Source organism: Sciurus vulgaris (assembly GCF_902686455.1).
Source record: "Sciurus vulgaris genome assembly, chromosome: 2".
NCBI lineage: Eukaryota > Metazoa > Chordata > Mammalia > Rodentia > Sciuridae > Sciurus > Sciurus vulgaris.
The window spans coordinates 202,542,542-202,561,054 of record NC_136462.1 but is presented as its reverse complement, the minus strand read 5'-3'; the positions used below and the strand labels follow the sequence as shown (position 1 = coordinate 202,561,054).

The 18,513-nt window shown below is 55.9% G+C and overlaps 1 protein-coding gene and 1 pseudogene across 2 annotated transcripts; one reads left to right on the top strand and one right to left on the bottom strand.

Annotated features, from left to right (window-relative positions):
* Positions 1 to 8,271: 8,271 nt before the first annotated feature.
* On the bottom strand, positions 8,272 to 9,045 carry LOC306655392 (annotated as a pseudogene). Its single transcript has one exon. The product of its transcript is annotated as an uncharacterized misc_RNA (transcript).
* A 4,269-nt stretch (positions 9,046 to 13,314) lies between these two features.
* Positions 13,315 to 13,962, top strand: LOC306653289 (uncharacterized protein; the record flags this gene model as incomplete). Its single annotated transcript, XM_079126259.1, has 1 exon — positions 13,315 to 13,962. One exon carries the CDS (start codon positions 13,315 to 13,317, stop codon positions 13,933 to 13,935), a length of 621 nt encoding a protein of 206 aa, XP_078982385.1. The 3' UTR covers positions 13,936 to 13,962.
* Positions 13,963 to 18,513: the final 4,551 nt, after the last annotated feature.

Genomic DNA, 18,513 nt, shown 5'->3' with positions numbered 1-18,513 from the left:
CTTCTCTCTCCCCCTCCTCTTCCTCCTTCTCTCCATCCCTCTTCTCTCTTCCTTCCTCCTCCCCCTCTCCTTCCTCCTCTCCTCCCCCTCTTCTTCCTTCTCTCCTCCCCCTCCTCCTTCTCCTCCCCCTCCCCCTCTTCTTCCTTCTCTCCTCCCCCTCTTCTTCCTCCCTCTCCTCCTCCCCTTCTCCTCTCCTTCCTCCTCTCCTCCTCCTCTTCTTCCTCCTCTCCTCCTCCTCCTCCTCTCCCCCTGTTCACTTGCACTGTTTTGCTGTATGAATCATGATCACAGGTGCAGGGGCTGGGCACCACCTTGGGTTGTGGGAGCCACCGTTCTGCCTGCCAGGAGGTCAGCTGGGGACCAACGTGTTCAGCCGTGTGTTATTCAGCTTTTTATCCATGTGACCACAATTCCCGACACCAACACCTGAGGAGCAAAGGGTTACTTTGATTTGTGATTTCAGAGTGTCATTCCATGTTTGGCTGGCTTCAGGGCCGAGACTTCATGGCAGAGGGTGTGGCAGAGGAGATGGACTGAGCTCATGGCAGAAGAAGCAGAGACCTGAGAGAGGAAGGGCCAGAGAGAAGGTGAACCTCCAGGGGCACTTCCGTGACCCTTCCGCCAACGCGTCCCTGCCCCCAGTCGTTCATTCAGCCTTGAATGGACCAATGCCCTGATGAGGTCAGAGCCCTCATGATCTAATGACTTCCCAAACGTCCCACCTCTGGGCACATGAAACCTCGGGGGACGTTCCAGATTCAAGCCATAACTCTCCACCCCTGGCCCCCAAAGGCTCCTACTCATCTCAATGCAAATTCCACTCTGTCCATCTCCAAGGTCCCCCTAGTCTTAGCAGTCCTTGGATTGCTCAGAAGTTCAAGTCTGAAGTCTCCTGCAAGCCTCAAGGCAACTCCTCGCTGTAAGCCCATTGAAGAGTCTAGAAACAAGTTACAGCTTGCAACAAGCAATGTATAAACACTCCATTCCAAAGGCAGGCACAGGCTTTGGAAGCAGAACAGGACCAAAGCGAGATGAAACTCGCAGAGCCACACGTCCTGTAGCTCCATAACTGGCATGTGGTGGGTGAAACGTGGAGCACAAAGGGCTTGGGCAGCCCCTGTGGCCTGGCTGGGGCAGCCCCGTGGCCTCCTCACCTGGGCTAGTGCTGCTCACTGCCCGCCGCTTCCTCAGCCAGTGGTGCACATCCCTGTGCATCTCTGAATTCCTGGCTGTCCACGGAAGTTCTGCTTCACCCTCACAGCTGAGCTTCACGTATTGCCCTCCTCCCTGAAGGGTTCTGACCCTGACACTTATTCCTGGCCTCCTGGGTCTTCCTTTGTCGTCCTGGTGGAAGCTCCATGACCCCACGACGGTTACCTCCTTCTGCCTGCAAAGCCAGTACCGAAGTGAAACTACGCCCCTGTCCTCCTGGCCACCATGGGTGGTAGCCAGGCCCACAATTGACAGTTCGTTGTGCCTGGATGGCCGAGCGTGTGGAAACAACTGTCCGAAGGGGACCCTGTGGTACCAGGCTGCCCCAGAGCTGTCTCCTGAACACAGTCTTTCAAGTTGATTGTTCCTTCTTCTACAACCTTGAGCCTGCGATGGGTGGAGACTTGCTGATCCTGAGATGCCCTCAAGTCATCTTTAACTTGACCCCCTGCGAAGTCTTGGATTTCTCCTTAATGGCCTTCTGATCTCGTGCAGGCAAGCAATCGTCTCTTCAGCCCCAATTTTACACATGCTTTTCTGACCAAACTGATTTTTAAAATCCTTCTGATCTGCTTTTTGCTCATGAGCAATCACATCAAACCTGGCTAAAAGCAGTCAGGAGCACACATTCCTCTGCTGGTTCATTAGCCCATCACCTTTAAATTTAGCATCACCGAAGAGCCGCAGACATGGGCAAGATCTAGACCAGTTCTTTGCCAGGATTAACACATGGGCCTCTAGTCCAGTTCCCAATAGAGTCCTCCTCCCCTCAGAAACCTCGTGGGCATAGTCTTTACTGTCTACATTCCCACTGGCATTACGTCCTCCCAAGATGATGCCAGGATCGTCCACTAAGCTCTGCTTACAACATTCCCCGGACTTCTCTAGCTTCTGTTTCCAAAATTTTCCTAACTCCTTGCACAAAATACTTCCAAAGACTTCTGAACCACGTGCACAGAATGACCCCACGCCTGGTATCGATTTGCTGTGTTAGTCAGCTTTTCAGTGCTGTGACCAAAACAACCTCACACAAACAACTCAGGAAGGAAACGGTATTTTGGACTCATGGTTTTAGAGGTTTGAGCCCATGGTTGGCTGACTCCAGGCAGAAATGTCATGGCAGAGGAAAGCTTCTCAGCTCACGGCAGGCCCCTGTGACCTGTCTCCTCCGACTCAGTCCCACCTCCCAGCACTCCATTCAGCCGTGAATGGATCAATCCACTGAGGAAGACAGAGCCCTCCTGATACAGTCACTTCCCCCGAAACCCTCCTCTGAATATGTGAGGCTTGGTGACCATGCAGATCCAAACCACAAGAGCCAGTAAATAGAAGGACCAGGAGGGATGAGCAGGAGCGGAGCTCAGCTCAGCAAGAACTGAGAGAGGGCGGTACAGGTGTTAGGAGGAACACAATGAGCAGGACACACACACGTGCACATGGTATACACATGTATACGAACACACCACATATAGAAACACTCTGCATATACACACAAGATATGTAAGCATACACACATATACATACACACACGACATACATGTATACAAATACACCACATATAGAAACACTCTGCATTCACACACAAGATCTGTAAGCATACACACATGTACATACATACACACGCACGTGATATATACATGTATAAAACACACCACATATAGAAACACTGCATATACACACAAGATATGTAAGTATACACACATATACATACCATACACACATGATATATACATGGATACAAACACAGCACCTATAGAAAACACTTGCAGGTAGACAACAAAACATGTAAGCATACGCACATGTACACACACACACACACGCTCATGATATGTACATGTATAGAAACACACCACATATACAAAACACTCTGCAGGTACAAATATGTAAGCAAACACACATGTACATACATTACACATTGCACATGATATATATGTGTATGGAAAACACACCACATATAGAAATACTCTGCATGTACACACACTATATGTAAGCATCCGCCACATGTACACACACAGCACATGATACATACATGTAAACAAACACGCCACATGTAGAACACTCAGCATGCACGCACAATATGTAAGCATACGCACATGTACATACACACACACGCAAATAATATATACATGTATACAAACACACACACAATAGAACACTCTGCATGCACACACAAGATTGTAAACATACACACATGTACATACAGATACCGTGGCATTCTACATATATACATATGCATGTACTGCATACATGAAGCCCCTATATTCGTATTTGCATACATGGTATAGGTACAGATACTATATGTGCACATGCTCTATACGTATGCATGCTCTATGTAAACATGTTATTTATACACACATATACGTATACACACATCAACTCGTTATATGTTCACACTTCAGATGTAGAGAGATACACAGCTACACACAAACACACACATAGAGTCACTGAATCAACTTACACCAATTTGGGAATTGGTTAAGCCGTTCTTCTGAGGCTGACTCATCTGCTGCTGGACCTTAAAGTCCGTGGAGAGGTCAGGTGGAGGAGGCCACAGGAGGGGCCAGCATGAGGCAGAGCCCATGAGGATGGACTGGAGCCCAGGTCCACGCCTGTTGCCTCTGACCTTGGTCGCCAGGGTCCCTCCTGAAGGAACTGATGCAAACACTTGGCCCAGGGGCAGGGGAGCCAGACAGGCCTGCAGCTGCTGTCTCGAGCCCCTAGAGGCGAGAGGTGCATCAGTAATGGTGTGCGCGCTACTGAGGGGCTGCTGCCTCCCCTGCAGCACCCACCACTGCCCTGCACCCCTCCAGACCAGGCCTCCTGGTGCCCTCCAGCAAGACACGTGACTCGGGGCTCTGGTGATGTGGTGTAGAGCAGCAGAGTGCACGCAGGACTTGGTGAATGACAGTTGGTCCCTTCTGCTTTGGTGCACAGTCCCCAGCTGTTAGTGATCCCGAAAAGCTCCATGTCCTCATTGCTCAAGCGATGAGTATCCGCTGATCTGCAAACGAGTGCTACCTTATTAGGAAAGGGTCTTTGTTGACGCAGGCTCCAGTCCATCCTCATGGGCTCTGCCTCACGCAGGCACCTCCTCCACCTGACCTCTCCATGGACTTCAAGGTCCAGCAGCAGACGAGGAGTCAGCCTCAGAGGGACTGCGTAACCAATTGCCAGCTTTGTGTACATTGACTCTCTATGCCAACAGCTATGACTGTACGGACCTTGAGATGGGGACGTGGCCCTGGTCATTGGATGGGTCCCACCAGTGCACAAGAGAGAGGAAGGAGGTGCATGGAGAGGAGGTGGCCACAGGGCCAGGCAGGTGGAGACTGCACCTTTTGGCTTCAAGTGCCCTCTGCAGCGAAATGCTGGAAGCCAAGAGCAGCCTCTCCCCTGGAGGCTCCCTGGAGGAGGCCAGTGATCGCTGTACCTAGGCTTCTGCCTCCAGACATACAGGAGGAGCTTCTGATGGTCCAAACCACCCACCACATGGCAACCACACAGACTTGACACCTGAGTTTGGGGCCTGCTGTGACAGACGGCACAGCCACGTGGCACTGCACACTCAGGAAGGACGGTGGCCTCTGCTGAGGGGAGCACCTGTGCCACCAAGCTCCTGGGAGCAACCACATTCTGCCTTTGTGGAGCCCAGCGGGGGCACCTGCAGCCTCTCCAGTGCCTCCCCAGGAGACACAGCTGGGGAGGCTGGGCTTTCGTAGCTCCTGCTGTTCAGATGTGGTTTCTGTTTGGGGTTGTTGGTGCTTTGAAGGTGCTGGAAGGGGGAGTGTGTTTTTGCTTGCCGTGTGGAGGACAAAGAACGGTGGCTCCCACAACCCGAGGTCCTGTCCCAGCCCCTGCTCCTGCCACGTGTGACCCGGTTAGAACAGAAAAAGAGATGATTAAGTTAAATTAAAAAGAAACAAGGAGAGAAACCGAGGCAAGGGATTAGTTGCTAGTTTCCTGATGAAGCCCTCCTGCGTCCTGGGGCCGGGCTCAGGTCCTCTACAAACCGAGGGCCGAGCCTTTTGCTCTCCTGGCATTGAGGCCTCTGTGCGCAATGACGCGAGGCTTGTGGAAGCCCACGTGACCCTCTGCTTTCTGGGCCCTTCACGCCTTTCCTTCAGGTTCACATGCAGCCAGGGCGTTTGCTGGGCCTGCACTCGGGCCTTGGAGGGCCTCTGCCAAGGACGTCTGTGTCACCGTCTGTTGGTGACCAGTTCTTCCCTTGCTTTCAGGTAGGCACCAGGGCTGAGCAGCCGGGTGGCAGGGGTGGCACGGGAAACGGCCACACTGTTTTCCAAGAGTGGTGGCAGAATCTTCCATGGCCTGGGTGAATTCCGTCCCCGTTGCTCCCACCTGCCCCGGAGGCCGGCCTCGGACCTTGGCCGCCGAGGCCACAGTGTCGTGGTGCTGTTCACTGTCTGCTTCTCTGGCTGTGGGCTGAGTGACCGGCGCTGTCCCCCGGGCTCTCGGCTGGCTTCCTTCCCTCTGGCAGGCTCCCTACCTCCGCCTGGACTCTCTCCCTCTGCAGCATCTGCAGAGGTGGGTTCCTTCTTCTGTTGGGAGGTCCGTCTTCCATGTCTGCCACCTCCCTCCTCCCCCTGTCCCAGCCTCCCTTGACTTCAGGCTTGGGCTGCTCTGGGGGCTGGCGTCCCTCTGCCTGCTGCTGCCCAGCCCTGAGCAGATCCTCAGGGACTTCCCGTGTGTCCTGCAGAGCTGAGGCCAGGTGTGCTCTCTGCTCCCTCCTGCCCCTCGCCCTCCCTCCTCATCTCAGAGGTGCTGCTGACCGGCAGGCAGCTGGCCTCCTTCTGCCTCCCCACCCTCCCCTCTCCCTCTGTCCACCCCTGGGGCTACTGGGTCTCCTGCTACATGGCCGCTTCTAGCCCGTGCTCCAGCCGCCTGCTCGGGAAGTGGGAGCAGTTATAGGGCCTTGCGTGGTGTGCAGGTGGCTGGAGTGCGTCCCCCCAGAGTCCACCCACTGGGGGTTGGTACCAGCGAGTGGGGTGGAGGAGGCAGGCATTAGAAAGGTGGGGCCTCGTGGGGGAGACCAAGTCTTGAGGGCTCTGCCCTCAGAGGGCAGCCCTGGCTCTGGACCTCTTCCCCCTCTGGCTTCCTCTCTCACCTGGGATCTCTTCCTCTTCCTCTTGCACCTGCTTCCTCCATGATGTGACAGGCCCAGGGGTCTGGAGGACCTGCCTCCTCGGGCTCTTGGACGCACATCCTCTAGACCTGAGTTCAGGTAGCTGCTTTCAGTTACTGTGGAGAACTGACCAAAGCCTGCCGGTCCTTCTCCAGGGGAAGTGGCTTCTGCCAGGCCTGGAGGATCTCCCTGGGTCCTGACCCTCCAAGCTGGACTCCTGGGCCATCCCTTCCTGCCAGGAATCGTCCCCTCCACCCTCCGAGTCCCTGCTGAGTGCAGGCTCCCGGGGTCACAAGCCCCGACCCCTTCCAGGCCCCTCCAGGCCCCTCCAAGCCCTCCCACGGCCGGCCCAGGCTGCCCGACTGCAGCAGCTCATGGCCACGGCCCGGCTCCTGGGGTGGAGTGTCCTCTGCGGTTCAGCGTGGTCCTCGGTGTGTCTCTATGAGGGCCTCCTCTGAGGACCCCGATCATTTGGATGAGGGCCACCCTGACAGCCTCCCCTCAAGTCAGTGACGCTACAGGGACGCACTTCCTAGTGCTGTCACATCTGAGGTCCTGGGGACGGCTCCACAGCAGAATCTGGGGACAGGTCGGGCCCATCAGGCCCACCCCCTCTAAAGCCCACTGTCCTCACCTTCTTCCTTCCCTAGACTCCCTCAAGGCGTCCTGAGAGCCCTGCGGAGTGGCCCTGCGGAGCTGCCCTCAGCCACCCCAGGACCCGACCACCCCCACTGGGGCCTCAAACACGCAGTGCATGTTGAGTGGACAGAGGGTCAGAGTGGGAAGATCTGAGGGGTTTCGAAAAGCACAACAACCTTGACTGTGGGGAGGGGTATTTTCAGGGAAAGAACCAGAGGAGAGAGCAGGATTTGGGGCAAGAGAGGTTTATTCTCTGGGGTCTGATCTGGCCCTGAGGCAGTCACTAGAGTAGGTGGTTACGGGGCTGGACAGGGCGTTCCTGAGATGTCCCCAGAGGGTGCAGAAACATCCCAAGTCCTCAGGGGGAGCCCTGTAGGTCTCCACAGGGTGGCCCATCCAGCAGATGGCAGATGGGGGAGGGAGTGGACTGGGAACAGAGGAGAGTGGAGGAAGTGCCCAGGTAGGGGTGTGGGAGGCCTTGGGGCAGGGGATGGGCAGGGGTGTCAGGCAAGGAAGGGTAGCAGGTGGGGTGGTGGGAAAGGGCAATGGTGGGGTGACAGGGAAGAGACGGGGCTGAGGGGTGAGGAAGGGCAGGGGGACTGGGGGAAGGGAGGGGCAGAGGGTGAGGGGCAAGGAAGGGTAGCAGGTGGGGTGGTGGGGAATATCAGGGTCAGGAGGTACAGAGGGGCAGGGGTGAGTAGTGAGGGCAGGAAGGGCAGGCAGGGTTTCAGACTGCTACAGGGGACAGGGACCCAGGAGGGAGCAAGCAGCATGAAAGTGGGAGTGTCCCATGAAGAGCCAGGGGCAGGATCTCTGGGCAACCTGGTGCCCCTGGAGAGGGCAGGCCCAGGGAGGCCTCGGGGGCTGCGTTGCTGCAGGTCGACTGGGCTGGAAACCAGGCTCACAGCAGCCGGTTCCCCGTGGCTCTTCTCCTGGGCAGCAGGCAGTGAGTGTGAGGCCGGGAGTTGACATGGCTGTGCTCATGCCTCTGAGGGTCTTTGACACTCAGACACAGGGCCCAGAAATTCCCCATGTGCCAACCCTGTCATCAGCTCTGGGGGAGCTCACCGTCCAGACCTCTCACTGTGCTGACCAAGACCAGCCCGAGACTGCCAGCCATGTGGTGGCCGAATGGTGGAGGAGGCCTCCTGGACACAGCCCCCGCCCGTGCTGGACGGATGGACCTGCTTAACACTCGGCTTCTGTGCCAACACTGCAGGCACCAGTGTGATCCAGGGCTCTCGTCCCAGCTCCTCCCACAAATGGCCCCAGTCAGACCCTTACTCAGGTTCTGCTTCCCAGACCGAGCTGTGATGTGACAAGCCACCAATGAAGAAGCCCCAGCTGGGAGCAGGGACGCGTGTACCTCTGTGGCTGGAGCCTGAGAGCAGGCATGAGCAGCACACGGGGCTCAGCAGCTGGACAGGCAGCAGCAGGGCTTGCAACAGCTGGACTGGCAGCAGCAGGGCTTACAGCAGGTGGACTGGCAGCAGCAGGGCTTACAGCAGGTGGACTGGCAGCAGGAGGACCCACAGCCTGAGGAGCAGCAGGGTTTGCAGCAGCTGGATTGGCAGCAGCTGGATCCACAGCCTGAGGAGCAACAGGGTTTGCAGCAGCTGGACTGGCAGCAGCAGGGCTTACAGCAGGTGGACTGGCAGCAGGAGGACCCACAGCCTGAGGAGCAGCAGGGTTTGCAGCAGCTGGACTGGCAGCAAGAGGACCCACAGCCTGAGGAGCAGCAGGGTTTGCAGCAGCTGGACTGGCAGCAGCAGGGCTTGCAACAGCTGGACTGGCAGCAGCTGGATCCACAGCCTGAGGAGCAGCAGGGTTTGCAGCAGCTGGACTGGCAGCCCCCACAGGAGCCACAGCCAGGAGCAGGAGCAGACTGGCACGCAGCTGCACACGGGCTTGCAGCAGCACACGGGCTTGCAGCAGCACATGGGCACACAGCAGCTGGAGCCACAGCCCCCACAGCTGGAGCCACAGCCCCCACAGCTGGAGCCACAGCCCCCACAGCTGGAGCCACAGCCTCCAGAGCAGCCACAGCAGCCCATGGTTCTGGTGGTGGAGGTGGAGTGGGTGAGAGGAGCAGGTGGAGAGGGAGGAGTGTGGGGTGCAGCTCCTGAGCCCGGCCTTTATGTACCTGCCCGGGGTCAGGTGTGGGCTGGTCCCACGGCCACTTCCTGGAGTCTGCTCTTGTTTCCCCAGGGAGGTCATGTGTCTTGGTAGAGCAACACACACTTCACCTGACCCTGTCACGTGCTTCCCACTGGTACTGTTTCCTCTCTGCACCTCGGGGCAGCCCGTGCTGCCCCCAAGGGTGGGACATTTCGCACTCTTTCTGATGCTCTGTGTTCAGTGTTGGTCTGTGGGCTCTTTGGGATCCTGGCCCAAGTTAGTCATGATCAAAGTCATGTTCCCCACCATGTCTGGGGGCAGAAAGTTCCAGAAAGATTCCTCTGTTCCTTGCAATGTTCTGGTGAGCGCAGATCCTCAGGGCCCTTGCTCCCCAGGCTTCTGTGGCCCCTGTGACTTCGACGGGTCCATCTCACTACTGAAGGTCACATTCTCAGGAGTCCAGGATCTTGGGCTGCTGGTAAGTGCCCATTCCTCTCTCCCCGCCTCTCTTCTGCCCCTGCTCGGGCAGCCCTGCATTTCTTCCAGTCACCCTGAAAGCTTGGAATGCCTCCAGGGGCTTCTTTCTGCTCACTGCCTGCCTCATCCTGACATGGCACCTGCCCCAAGCATCTCCCAAGGGCCCTTTCACAGTACCCCTAGGACTTGGCGTGCCCCTCCCAGATCCAGGGGCAGAGTCCCAGGTGACTACACCCTGGGTCCTCTGCATGGGGCACTTCTGGATTCTAGTCTGTCAGGACAGCCCTCTCGCGCCACCTACAGTGTCCCCAACACTCAGCAGCCTCTCCCTGCCTCTGTCCAGGGCCACCTTGGCCTTTCTCCACCCCAGGAGACCTGACAGCAGCTAGGAGCCTCTTCTCTCCTGCAAAGGGCTCACCACTCTCTGGAGCTCCCTGAGTTGCATTTCCTGATTCTGGTGGGTTTTCGAAGCACCATCGCTGGCGGTGTGTGACTCACGGTGGCATGATGGGAGCAGGCTCTCCTGTGAGCTTCTGCATTTGAATCAGAGTAGGACCCCAATGTCGCAGGCACAGTGGAAGTTCTCTTGCTGAGGAGGAGTCCAGGGGAAGGGGCAGCGCTGGAGACTAATGGGCCACAAAATGCCAATTGCCAGCTGGCAGTCCCCGTGCAGGGGTGGAGACTGAGTTCTTTGATCCTCCGTGCGGAAGGCTGGAGTTATTCGCTCCTGGTTATCCTGGGACCTTGACCACTCCTGGCTAGTGTAAGGACAGGTGCACATAAGGGAAGTTTACTCTCAGAACATGAAGATATAGATGAAAATGCTGTCAGACAGAAAGAAGAAGGGCCTGGAACGCAGCCGGGAAGAGATCCGGTTCGTGATGTGGCTGTGTCACTGTAGTATGCTGGCTTTAAGTCCTTTGGGTGTAAACCTAGGAGTGGGATAGCTGGGTCAATCCCACCCGCAATGTATGAGTGACCCTTTCCCCACATCCTCACCAACATTTACTGTGGCTTGTATTCCTGATAATTGCCATTCCCATTGGAGTGAGATGAAATCTTAGTTTTGATTTTCTCTGATTGCTAGTTTTTCAACAGTTTTTCATATGATGTTGATGAATTGTATTTCTTCTGTGACGTGTCTGCTCAGTTCCTTAGCCCATTTATTGATTGGTTTATTTGTCTTCATGGTGTTGTGTTTTGAGTTCTTTGTATATCCTGGAGATTAGTGCTTTACCTGAGGTGCATGTGGTAAAGAGTTTCTCCCAATCTGTAGGCTCTCTCTTAGCGTTTTTGGTCGCTTCTTTTGCGGAGAAGCTTTTTAGCCCGAGTCCATCCCATTTATCGATTCTTGGTTTAACGTCTTGTGCTTTAGGGGTCTTGTTGAGGAAGTCAGGTCCCAGGCCAACCCGGTGAGATGCTGCGCCTACCTTTTCTTCTAGTAGCCGGCGGGGTCTCTCTTCTAGGGCGGCTCATGTGTCTCTATAATCAGAGTGGAAAGGGGACTTTTTGTCACTTTCAGAATAGAAAATAGGGCGATTTAAGTTACCATTGCCCTCACCCCCAATAACTGCGGTCTCCGCATGTCAATATACTTTTCCATAGAAAGTTATTCAGTTCTTTTCTGAACCATGATTAAACTTTATGATTAAAAAAGATCAGTAATGATCCCAGCCAGCACACAGAAGAAATGCGGGGACGGAGCGAGGGAGGGAACAGCCCAGGCGGAGCGCCCGCACCCAAGTCCCTGGCTGAGCCACAGGGGAGCCAGGAGGGGCCGGGGGAAGGGCCAGGGGTCCCCCAGGCCCCCGGCCTCAGAGAGGCAGAGAGGCCCCTCCCGGGCCAGGCGCTCTGCGGGCAGGCGCAGAGATGCCCCAGACCCTGGTGCCCTGGAGCAGCCCGAGGCCCCGGGACGCGCGGAGGACCCGCCTTCGCAGAGCGCAGGCCGCCACCTCCCTCCGCGGCCGGCCCCACGCGCCGCGAGTCCGCGGTCAAAGGCGCACTCCGCTCAGAACCGCGGACTCTCCAAGGGCGCGTGTGCCCTGCTTCCTCCTCAAGAAGCCACGGAGGACGTGCCGGGAGAACCAGGGGTCCTCAGGGACAGCGACGCGCGTCGGGCAGCAGCACCTGCAGGGAGCGGCGGGCTGGGCCGGGCCACGACACAGCGCCAGAGCCCCAGGAGCCCAGCTGGGAGGGAAGCGCAGGGAGCCCTGGAGGGGAGGCGGGTCCGAGGGCCCGAGGAGACCGCTGCCCGGGTGCCCGGGACGGGCGCCGCCCGAGGACTCCCAGGAGTCGCCCGAGGTGGGCACGAGGTGGACGGCCAAGCCCCGCGCGCGGCTGGGCTGGCCTGGCGCACGGGCCGGTGACACGGGAGAGCCAGCGGACAACCAACCAGCGATTTGACACGAAAAGGTAAAAGAGAAGCTATGGAGTGAATGGGGAAAGACTCCAGTTTAAAGCCGCGGGATGTCCGGGGCGGGCCGGCGGCCTTTTCTCTTCCTGTCTGCAGCACCCTTTTGCTTCTCGGTGGTGTCCATGTGCAACGCGGAGACACAAGGACCAGGGGCAGGGCTGGGCTGAGGCCCTGGGTTCCCTACTCAGCACCGCGTGTACATGAAGACGATTAAAGAAAGGAGGTGGGCAGTGACATAAAGCCTAGGGCTGAGCACACCTGGCTGTGTAAACACCTTTAAGCGGCCTGGATGAAGGTTGTAATTCAATTAGTGATATGGGATTCTTAAAGCTCCATAAAACACAATACTGTTGGACCATTCTTTCCTCTGCTTTAAAAACAAATTGCAATGATTCCAGCTGCATGCAGAGCTGTTGGTAGTTTACAGCCTGGAATGAGGATGTCTTGTGTCCGACGGCATCTTTGAAACATTAAACAAGGATTAGGCAGGCTCTGGGCCACGGGATGATGGGGGTTCTGCTGGGGTGGCGGGGGACCCATCAGCTGGTGGCAAACAATCTGGGAGCTCTGAATCTATTTCATCACTGCATTGTGATTTTCGTACCAACGATTAAACTTAATGATTCACAAAAAAAAGGATCAGTAACAACTAACAAATAATTTAAAAACAAGATAAGTAAGTACATAAAGGTCCATCAACAACTGAACAAAACAAATCTACAAGAGGTAGGGGGAAGGGAGGGGGCTGGGGGAGGGAGGGGGTGGGGGAGAGGGAGGGAGCAGAGGGAGAGGGGGATGGGGAGGGAGGGGGCGAGGGGCGGAGCTCGGCAGGGAGGGGAGGGGCGAGGCATGGAGGGAGGGGAGGCAGAGGAGCAACAGAGGAGGAACTGGAGCTTTAGGCACTGAAGTACATTAGGGAGCCCGGTAATTACAGTGTGGGAAGACCACACAGAGGCCGGGAGCTCCAGTGGACTGCGTAGAAAAGGCTTGTTTCTGAATAAAAATGAGCCCAAAGAGCCTGGAGTTAGGATACAAGTCAGACCTGAACGTGCAGTAGACAGGGGGAAGACAGAGGGGGTCCGGGTCCGAGGGCAATGCCAGGAGCCAGAGTGAGCCGGAACTGTGGCATGTATTTGAAAGTAGACAGCAAACAGGACTTCCCTGTCACTACAGCATAAACACACACAGGAAGGGCATGTGTGCTTGGGACAACCTGCATACAGGTATATAAAGGCTGCCGGGAAAGGGGTCTCCACATTCCTCTCCTCCCTCTGCACCTGCTCCTCTCACCCACTCCACCTCCACCACCAGAACCATGGGCTGCTGTGGCTGCTCTGGAGGCTGTGGCTCCAGCTGTGGGGGCTGTGGCTCCAGCTGTGGGGGCTGTGGCTCCAGCTGTGGGGGCTGTGGCTCCAGCTGCTGTGTGCCCGTGTGCTGCTGCAAGCCCGTGTGCTGCTGCAAGCCCGTGTGCTGCTGCGTGCCAGCCTGCTCCTGCTCCAGCTGTGGCTCCTGTGGGGGCTGCAAGGGGGGCTGTGGCTCCTGTGGGGGCTGCAAGGGGGGCTGTGGCTCCTGTGGGGGCTGCAAGGGGGGCTGTGGCTCCTGTGGGGGCTCCAAGGGGGGCTGTGGCTCCTGTGGGGGCTCCAAGGGGGGCTGTGGCTCCTGTGGGGGCTGCAAGTCCAGCTGCTGCCAGTCCAGCTGCTGCACGCCCTGCTGCTCCTCAGGCTGTGGGTCCTCCTGCTGCCAGTCCAGCTGCTGCAAGCCGTGCTGCTGCCAGTCCAGCTGTTGCAAACCCTGCTGCTGCCAGTCCAGCTGCTGCAAGCCCTGCTGCTGCCAGTCCAGCTGTTGCAAACCCTGCTGCTGCCAGTCCAGCTGTTGCAAGCCCTGCTGCTGCCAGTCCAGCTGCTGTGCCCCGATTTGCTGTCAGTGCAAGATCTGAGGCTCTGGGCTCAGAAGTCCAGTTGCCCCTGCACACTCACACTCTCCAGACAGGGCCAGGAGCTGCATCCCAGATCGCTGGTGCTCAGCTCTGGATCTCCATCTTCCAGTTGGTGGAAGCTGCATCCGCAGACCCAGTTCTCCAGGGAAGGACACCGCTAGCTGGTGGTGCTGGGTCCCTCTGCCTGTGTACAGGGAGTTGTGCCTCTTGGCCCTCGGCTGCACTCTCCAGCCTCTGAGTCCCCGACCTCCCTGGCTCCTGGCCCGTGGCTTCGCCTGGACAGGCAGCACACAGTGGAGCCCCCACAGCCTGGGCACCCCTGGAGCTGGCAGTGCCTTGTCCACTGGCAGTTTGCCCAGCCCAGGGATGCCTCCTCTGGGCCCTCTCTGGCCACCCTCTGTGATTCCTCTGTGGAGTGTGAACTGTACCCTTGATGTCCTCAAATAAACCTCTCTCGGGGCTGGGGAGATCGCTCAGCCTGTAGAGTGCTTGACTCACAAGCACAAGGCCCCGAGTTCGAAACCCAGTACCGCAAAATAAATAAACAAACAAACAAATAAATAAGTAAACAAACAATCCTCTCTCTCCCACTTCTGTCTCCGTGTGTTTCTTTGTTCCATGAGGTCATCGCTGAGCCCTTTCCCTCCTGCTGAAATCCTCCTCCGTGGTCCTGACAGCATGCCGCCTTCTGCCCATTTCCTTCTGGACCCTGGGTCCCATCACTGTGTAGTCTCAGGCTCTCTGGAGAGCTGGGAATGGACCCACACACGGGTACTTTTTAAAGCCAGTGAACCAAAACCAGTAGCGATGCCAAGGCAGCCATGCTATTGGGCATTCAGGGAATTTCAGGGGGTGTTCCTTGGTGCTTGCTGCTCCTCACACGGATGAGGCCAGAGCTCCGGGCTCAGCAGTGCCAGGGGACTCTACGCCCTGGGTTCCCTGCCCTGGATCCCTTTATTAACTTGGGGGCAGGGTTGAGGCAGTTTCCATCCTCCCCGTGCCAACACCCACGGCCTCCCGTTGCCACTGGAGGATGTGAAACTCAGCTGGATTAGGATCAGGTGAGATACCTGCTCCAGCCCCCATCCCCTGGCTGCTTCACGTCTCCACCCCATGATGTGCCGACCTTCTTTATCAGTCAGCGCAGCATGCACCCCTCGCCTGCCCACAGCCTGGGGAGGAAGAGGAAGGAGCGTCACGTGAGGTGAGTGCCAGGCGGGAGCGCTGGGCTCCAGACACACACTCTTCTTTTTCTTCTCTTTGTGTTGCTGCAGAGGAAACCCAAGGAGCTTGCCTGGCGAGCATCATGCCAGAGCCTGGGCTGGACTCCAAGCTCCTCCTCTTCCTCCTCCCATTCCTCCTCCCTCTCCTCCTTTCCTTCTCCTCCTCTTCTTCCTTCTCTCCTCCCCCTCCTCTCCCTCCTCCCCTCCCCCTCTTCTTCCTTTTCTCCTCCCCCTCTTCTTCCTCCCCCTCCTTCTCTCCTCCCCCTCCTCTTCCTCCCCCCCCCCCCCCTCTTCTTCCTTCTCTCCTCCCCCTCTTCTTCCTCCCTCTCCTCCTCCCCTTCTCCTCTCCTTCCTCCTCTCCTCCTCCTCTTCTTCCTCCTCTCCTCCTCCTCCTCCTCTCCCCCTGTTCACTTGCACTGTTTTGCTGTATGAATCATGATCACAGGTGCAGGGGCTGGGACACCACCTTGGGTTGTGGGAGCCACCGTTCTGCCTGCCAGGAGGTCAGCTGGGGACCAAAGCGTGTTCAGCCGTGTGTTATTCAGCTTTTTATCCATGTGACCACAATTCCCGACACCAACACCTGAGGAGCAAAGGGTTACTTTGATTTGTGATTTCAGAGTGTCATTCCATGTTTGGCTGGCTTCAGGGCCGAGACTTCATGGCAGAGGGTGTGGCAGAGGAGATGGACTGAGCTCATGGCAGAAGAAGCAGAGACCTGAGAGAGGAAGGGCCAGAGAGAAGGTGAACCCTCCAGGGGCACTTCCGTGACCCTTCCGCCAACGCGTCCCTGCCCCCAGTCGTTCATTCAGCCTTGAATGGACCAATGCCCTGATGAGGTCAGAGCCCTCATGATCTAATGACTTCCCAAACGTCCCACCTCTGGGCACATGAAACCTCGGGGGACGTTCCAGATTCAAGCCATAACTCTCCACCCCTGGCCCCCAAAGGCTCCTACTCATCTCAATGCAAATTCCACTCTGTCCATCTCCAAGGTCCCCCTAGTCTTAGCAGTCCTTGGATTGCTCAGAAGTTCAAGTCTGAAGTCTCCTGCAAGCCTCAAGGCAACTCCTCGCTGTAAGCCCATTGAAGAGTCTAGAAACAAGTTACAAGCTTTCAACAAGCAATGTATAAACACTCCATTTCCAAAGGCAGGCACAGGCTTTGGAAGCAGGAACAGGACCAAAGCGAGACTGAAACTCGGCAGAGCCAACACGTCCTGTAGCTCCATAACTGGCATGTGGTGGTGAAACGTGGAGCACAAAGGGCTTGGGCAGCCCCTGTGGCCTGGCTGGTGGCAGCCCACGTGGCCTCTCACCTGGGCTAGTGCTGCTCACTGCCCGCAGCTTCCTCAGCCAGTGGTGCACATCCCTGGCATCTCTGAATTCCTGGGCTGTCCACGGAAGTTCTGGCTTCACCCTCACAGCTGAGCTTCACGTATTGCCCTCCTCCCTGAAAGGGTTCTGACCCTGACACTTATTTCCTGGCCTCCTGGGTCTTCCTTTGTCGTCCTGGTGGAAGCCTCCATGACCCCACGACGGTTACCTCCTTCTTGCCTGCAAAGCCAGTACCGAGTGAACGACGCCCCTGTCTCTGGCCACCAGGGTGGTAGCCAGGCCCACATGGACATTCGTGTGCCTGGATGGCCGAGCGTGGGGAAACAACTGTCCAGGGGACCCTGTGGGACCAGGCTGCCCAGAGCTGTCTCCTGAACACAGTCTTTCAAGTGAGTTTTCTCTTCTACACCCTTGAGCCTGCGATGGGTGGAGACTTGCTGATCCTGAGATGCCCTCAAGTCATCTTTACCTTGACCCCTGCGAAGTCTTGGATTTCTCCTTAATGGCACTGATCTCTGCAGCAAGCACATCTTCTTCAGCCCCAATTTTACACATGCTTTTCTGACCAAACTGATTTTTAAAATTCCTTCTGATCTGCTTTTTGCTCATGAGCATCACATCAAACCTGGCTAAAAGCAGTCAGGAGCACACATTCCTCTGCTGGATTCATTAGCCCATCACCTTTAAATTTAGCATCACACGAAGCCGCAGAACATGGGCAAGATCTAGACCAGTTCTTTGCCAGGATTAACACATGGGGCCTCTAGTCCAGTTCCCAATAGAGTCCTCCTCCCCTCAGAAACCTCGTGGGCATAGTCTTTACTGTCTACATTCCCACTGGCATTACGTCCTCCCAAGATGATGCCAGGATCGTCCACTAAGCTCTGCTTACAACATTCCCGGACTTCTCTAGCTTCTGTTTCCAAAATTTTCCTAACTCCTTGCACAAAATACTTCCAAAGACTTCTGAACCACGTGCACAGAATGACCCCACGCCTGGTATCGATTTGCTGTGTTAGTCAGCTTTTCAGTGCTGTGACCAAACAACCTCACACAAACAACTCAGGAAGGAAACGGTTATTTTGGACTCATGGTTTTAGAGGTTTGAGCCCATGGTTGGCTGACTCCAGGCAGAAATGTCATGGCAGAGGAAAGCTTCTCAGCTCACGGCAGGCCCCTGTGACCTGTCTCCTCCGACTCAGTCCCACCTCCCAGCACTCCATTCAGCCGTGAATGGATCAATCCACTGAGGAAGACAGAGCCCTCCTGATACAGTCACTTCCCCCGAAACCCTCCTCTGAATATGTGAGGCTTGGTGACCATGCAGATCCAAACCACAAGAGCCAGTAAATAGAAGGACCAGGAGGGATGAGCAGGAGCGGAGCTCAGCTCAGCAAGAACTGAGAGAGGGCGGTACAGGTGTTAGGAGGAACACAATGAGCAGGACACACACACGTGCACATGGTATACACATGTATACGAACACACCACATATAGAAACACTCTGCATATACACACAAGATATGTAAGCATACACACATATACATACACACACGACATACATGTATACAAATACACCACATATAGAAACACTCTGCATTCACACACAAGATCTGTAAGCATACACACATGTACATACATACACACGCACGTGATATATACATGTATAAAACACACCACATATAGAAACACTGCATATACACACAAGATATGTAAGTATACACACATATACATACATACACACATGATATATACATGGATACAAACACAGCACCTATAGAAACACTCTGCAGGTAGACACAAAACATGTAAGCATACGCACATGTACACACACACACACGCTCATGATATGTACATGTATAGAAACACACCACATATACAAACACTCTGCAGGTACAAATATGTAAGCAAACACACATGTACATACATACACATGCACATGATATATATGTGTATGGAAACACACCACATATAGAAATACTCTGCATGTACACACACTATATGTAAGCATACGCACA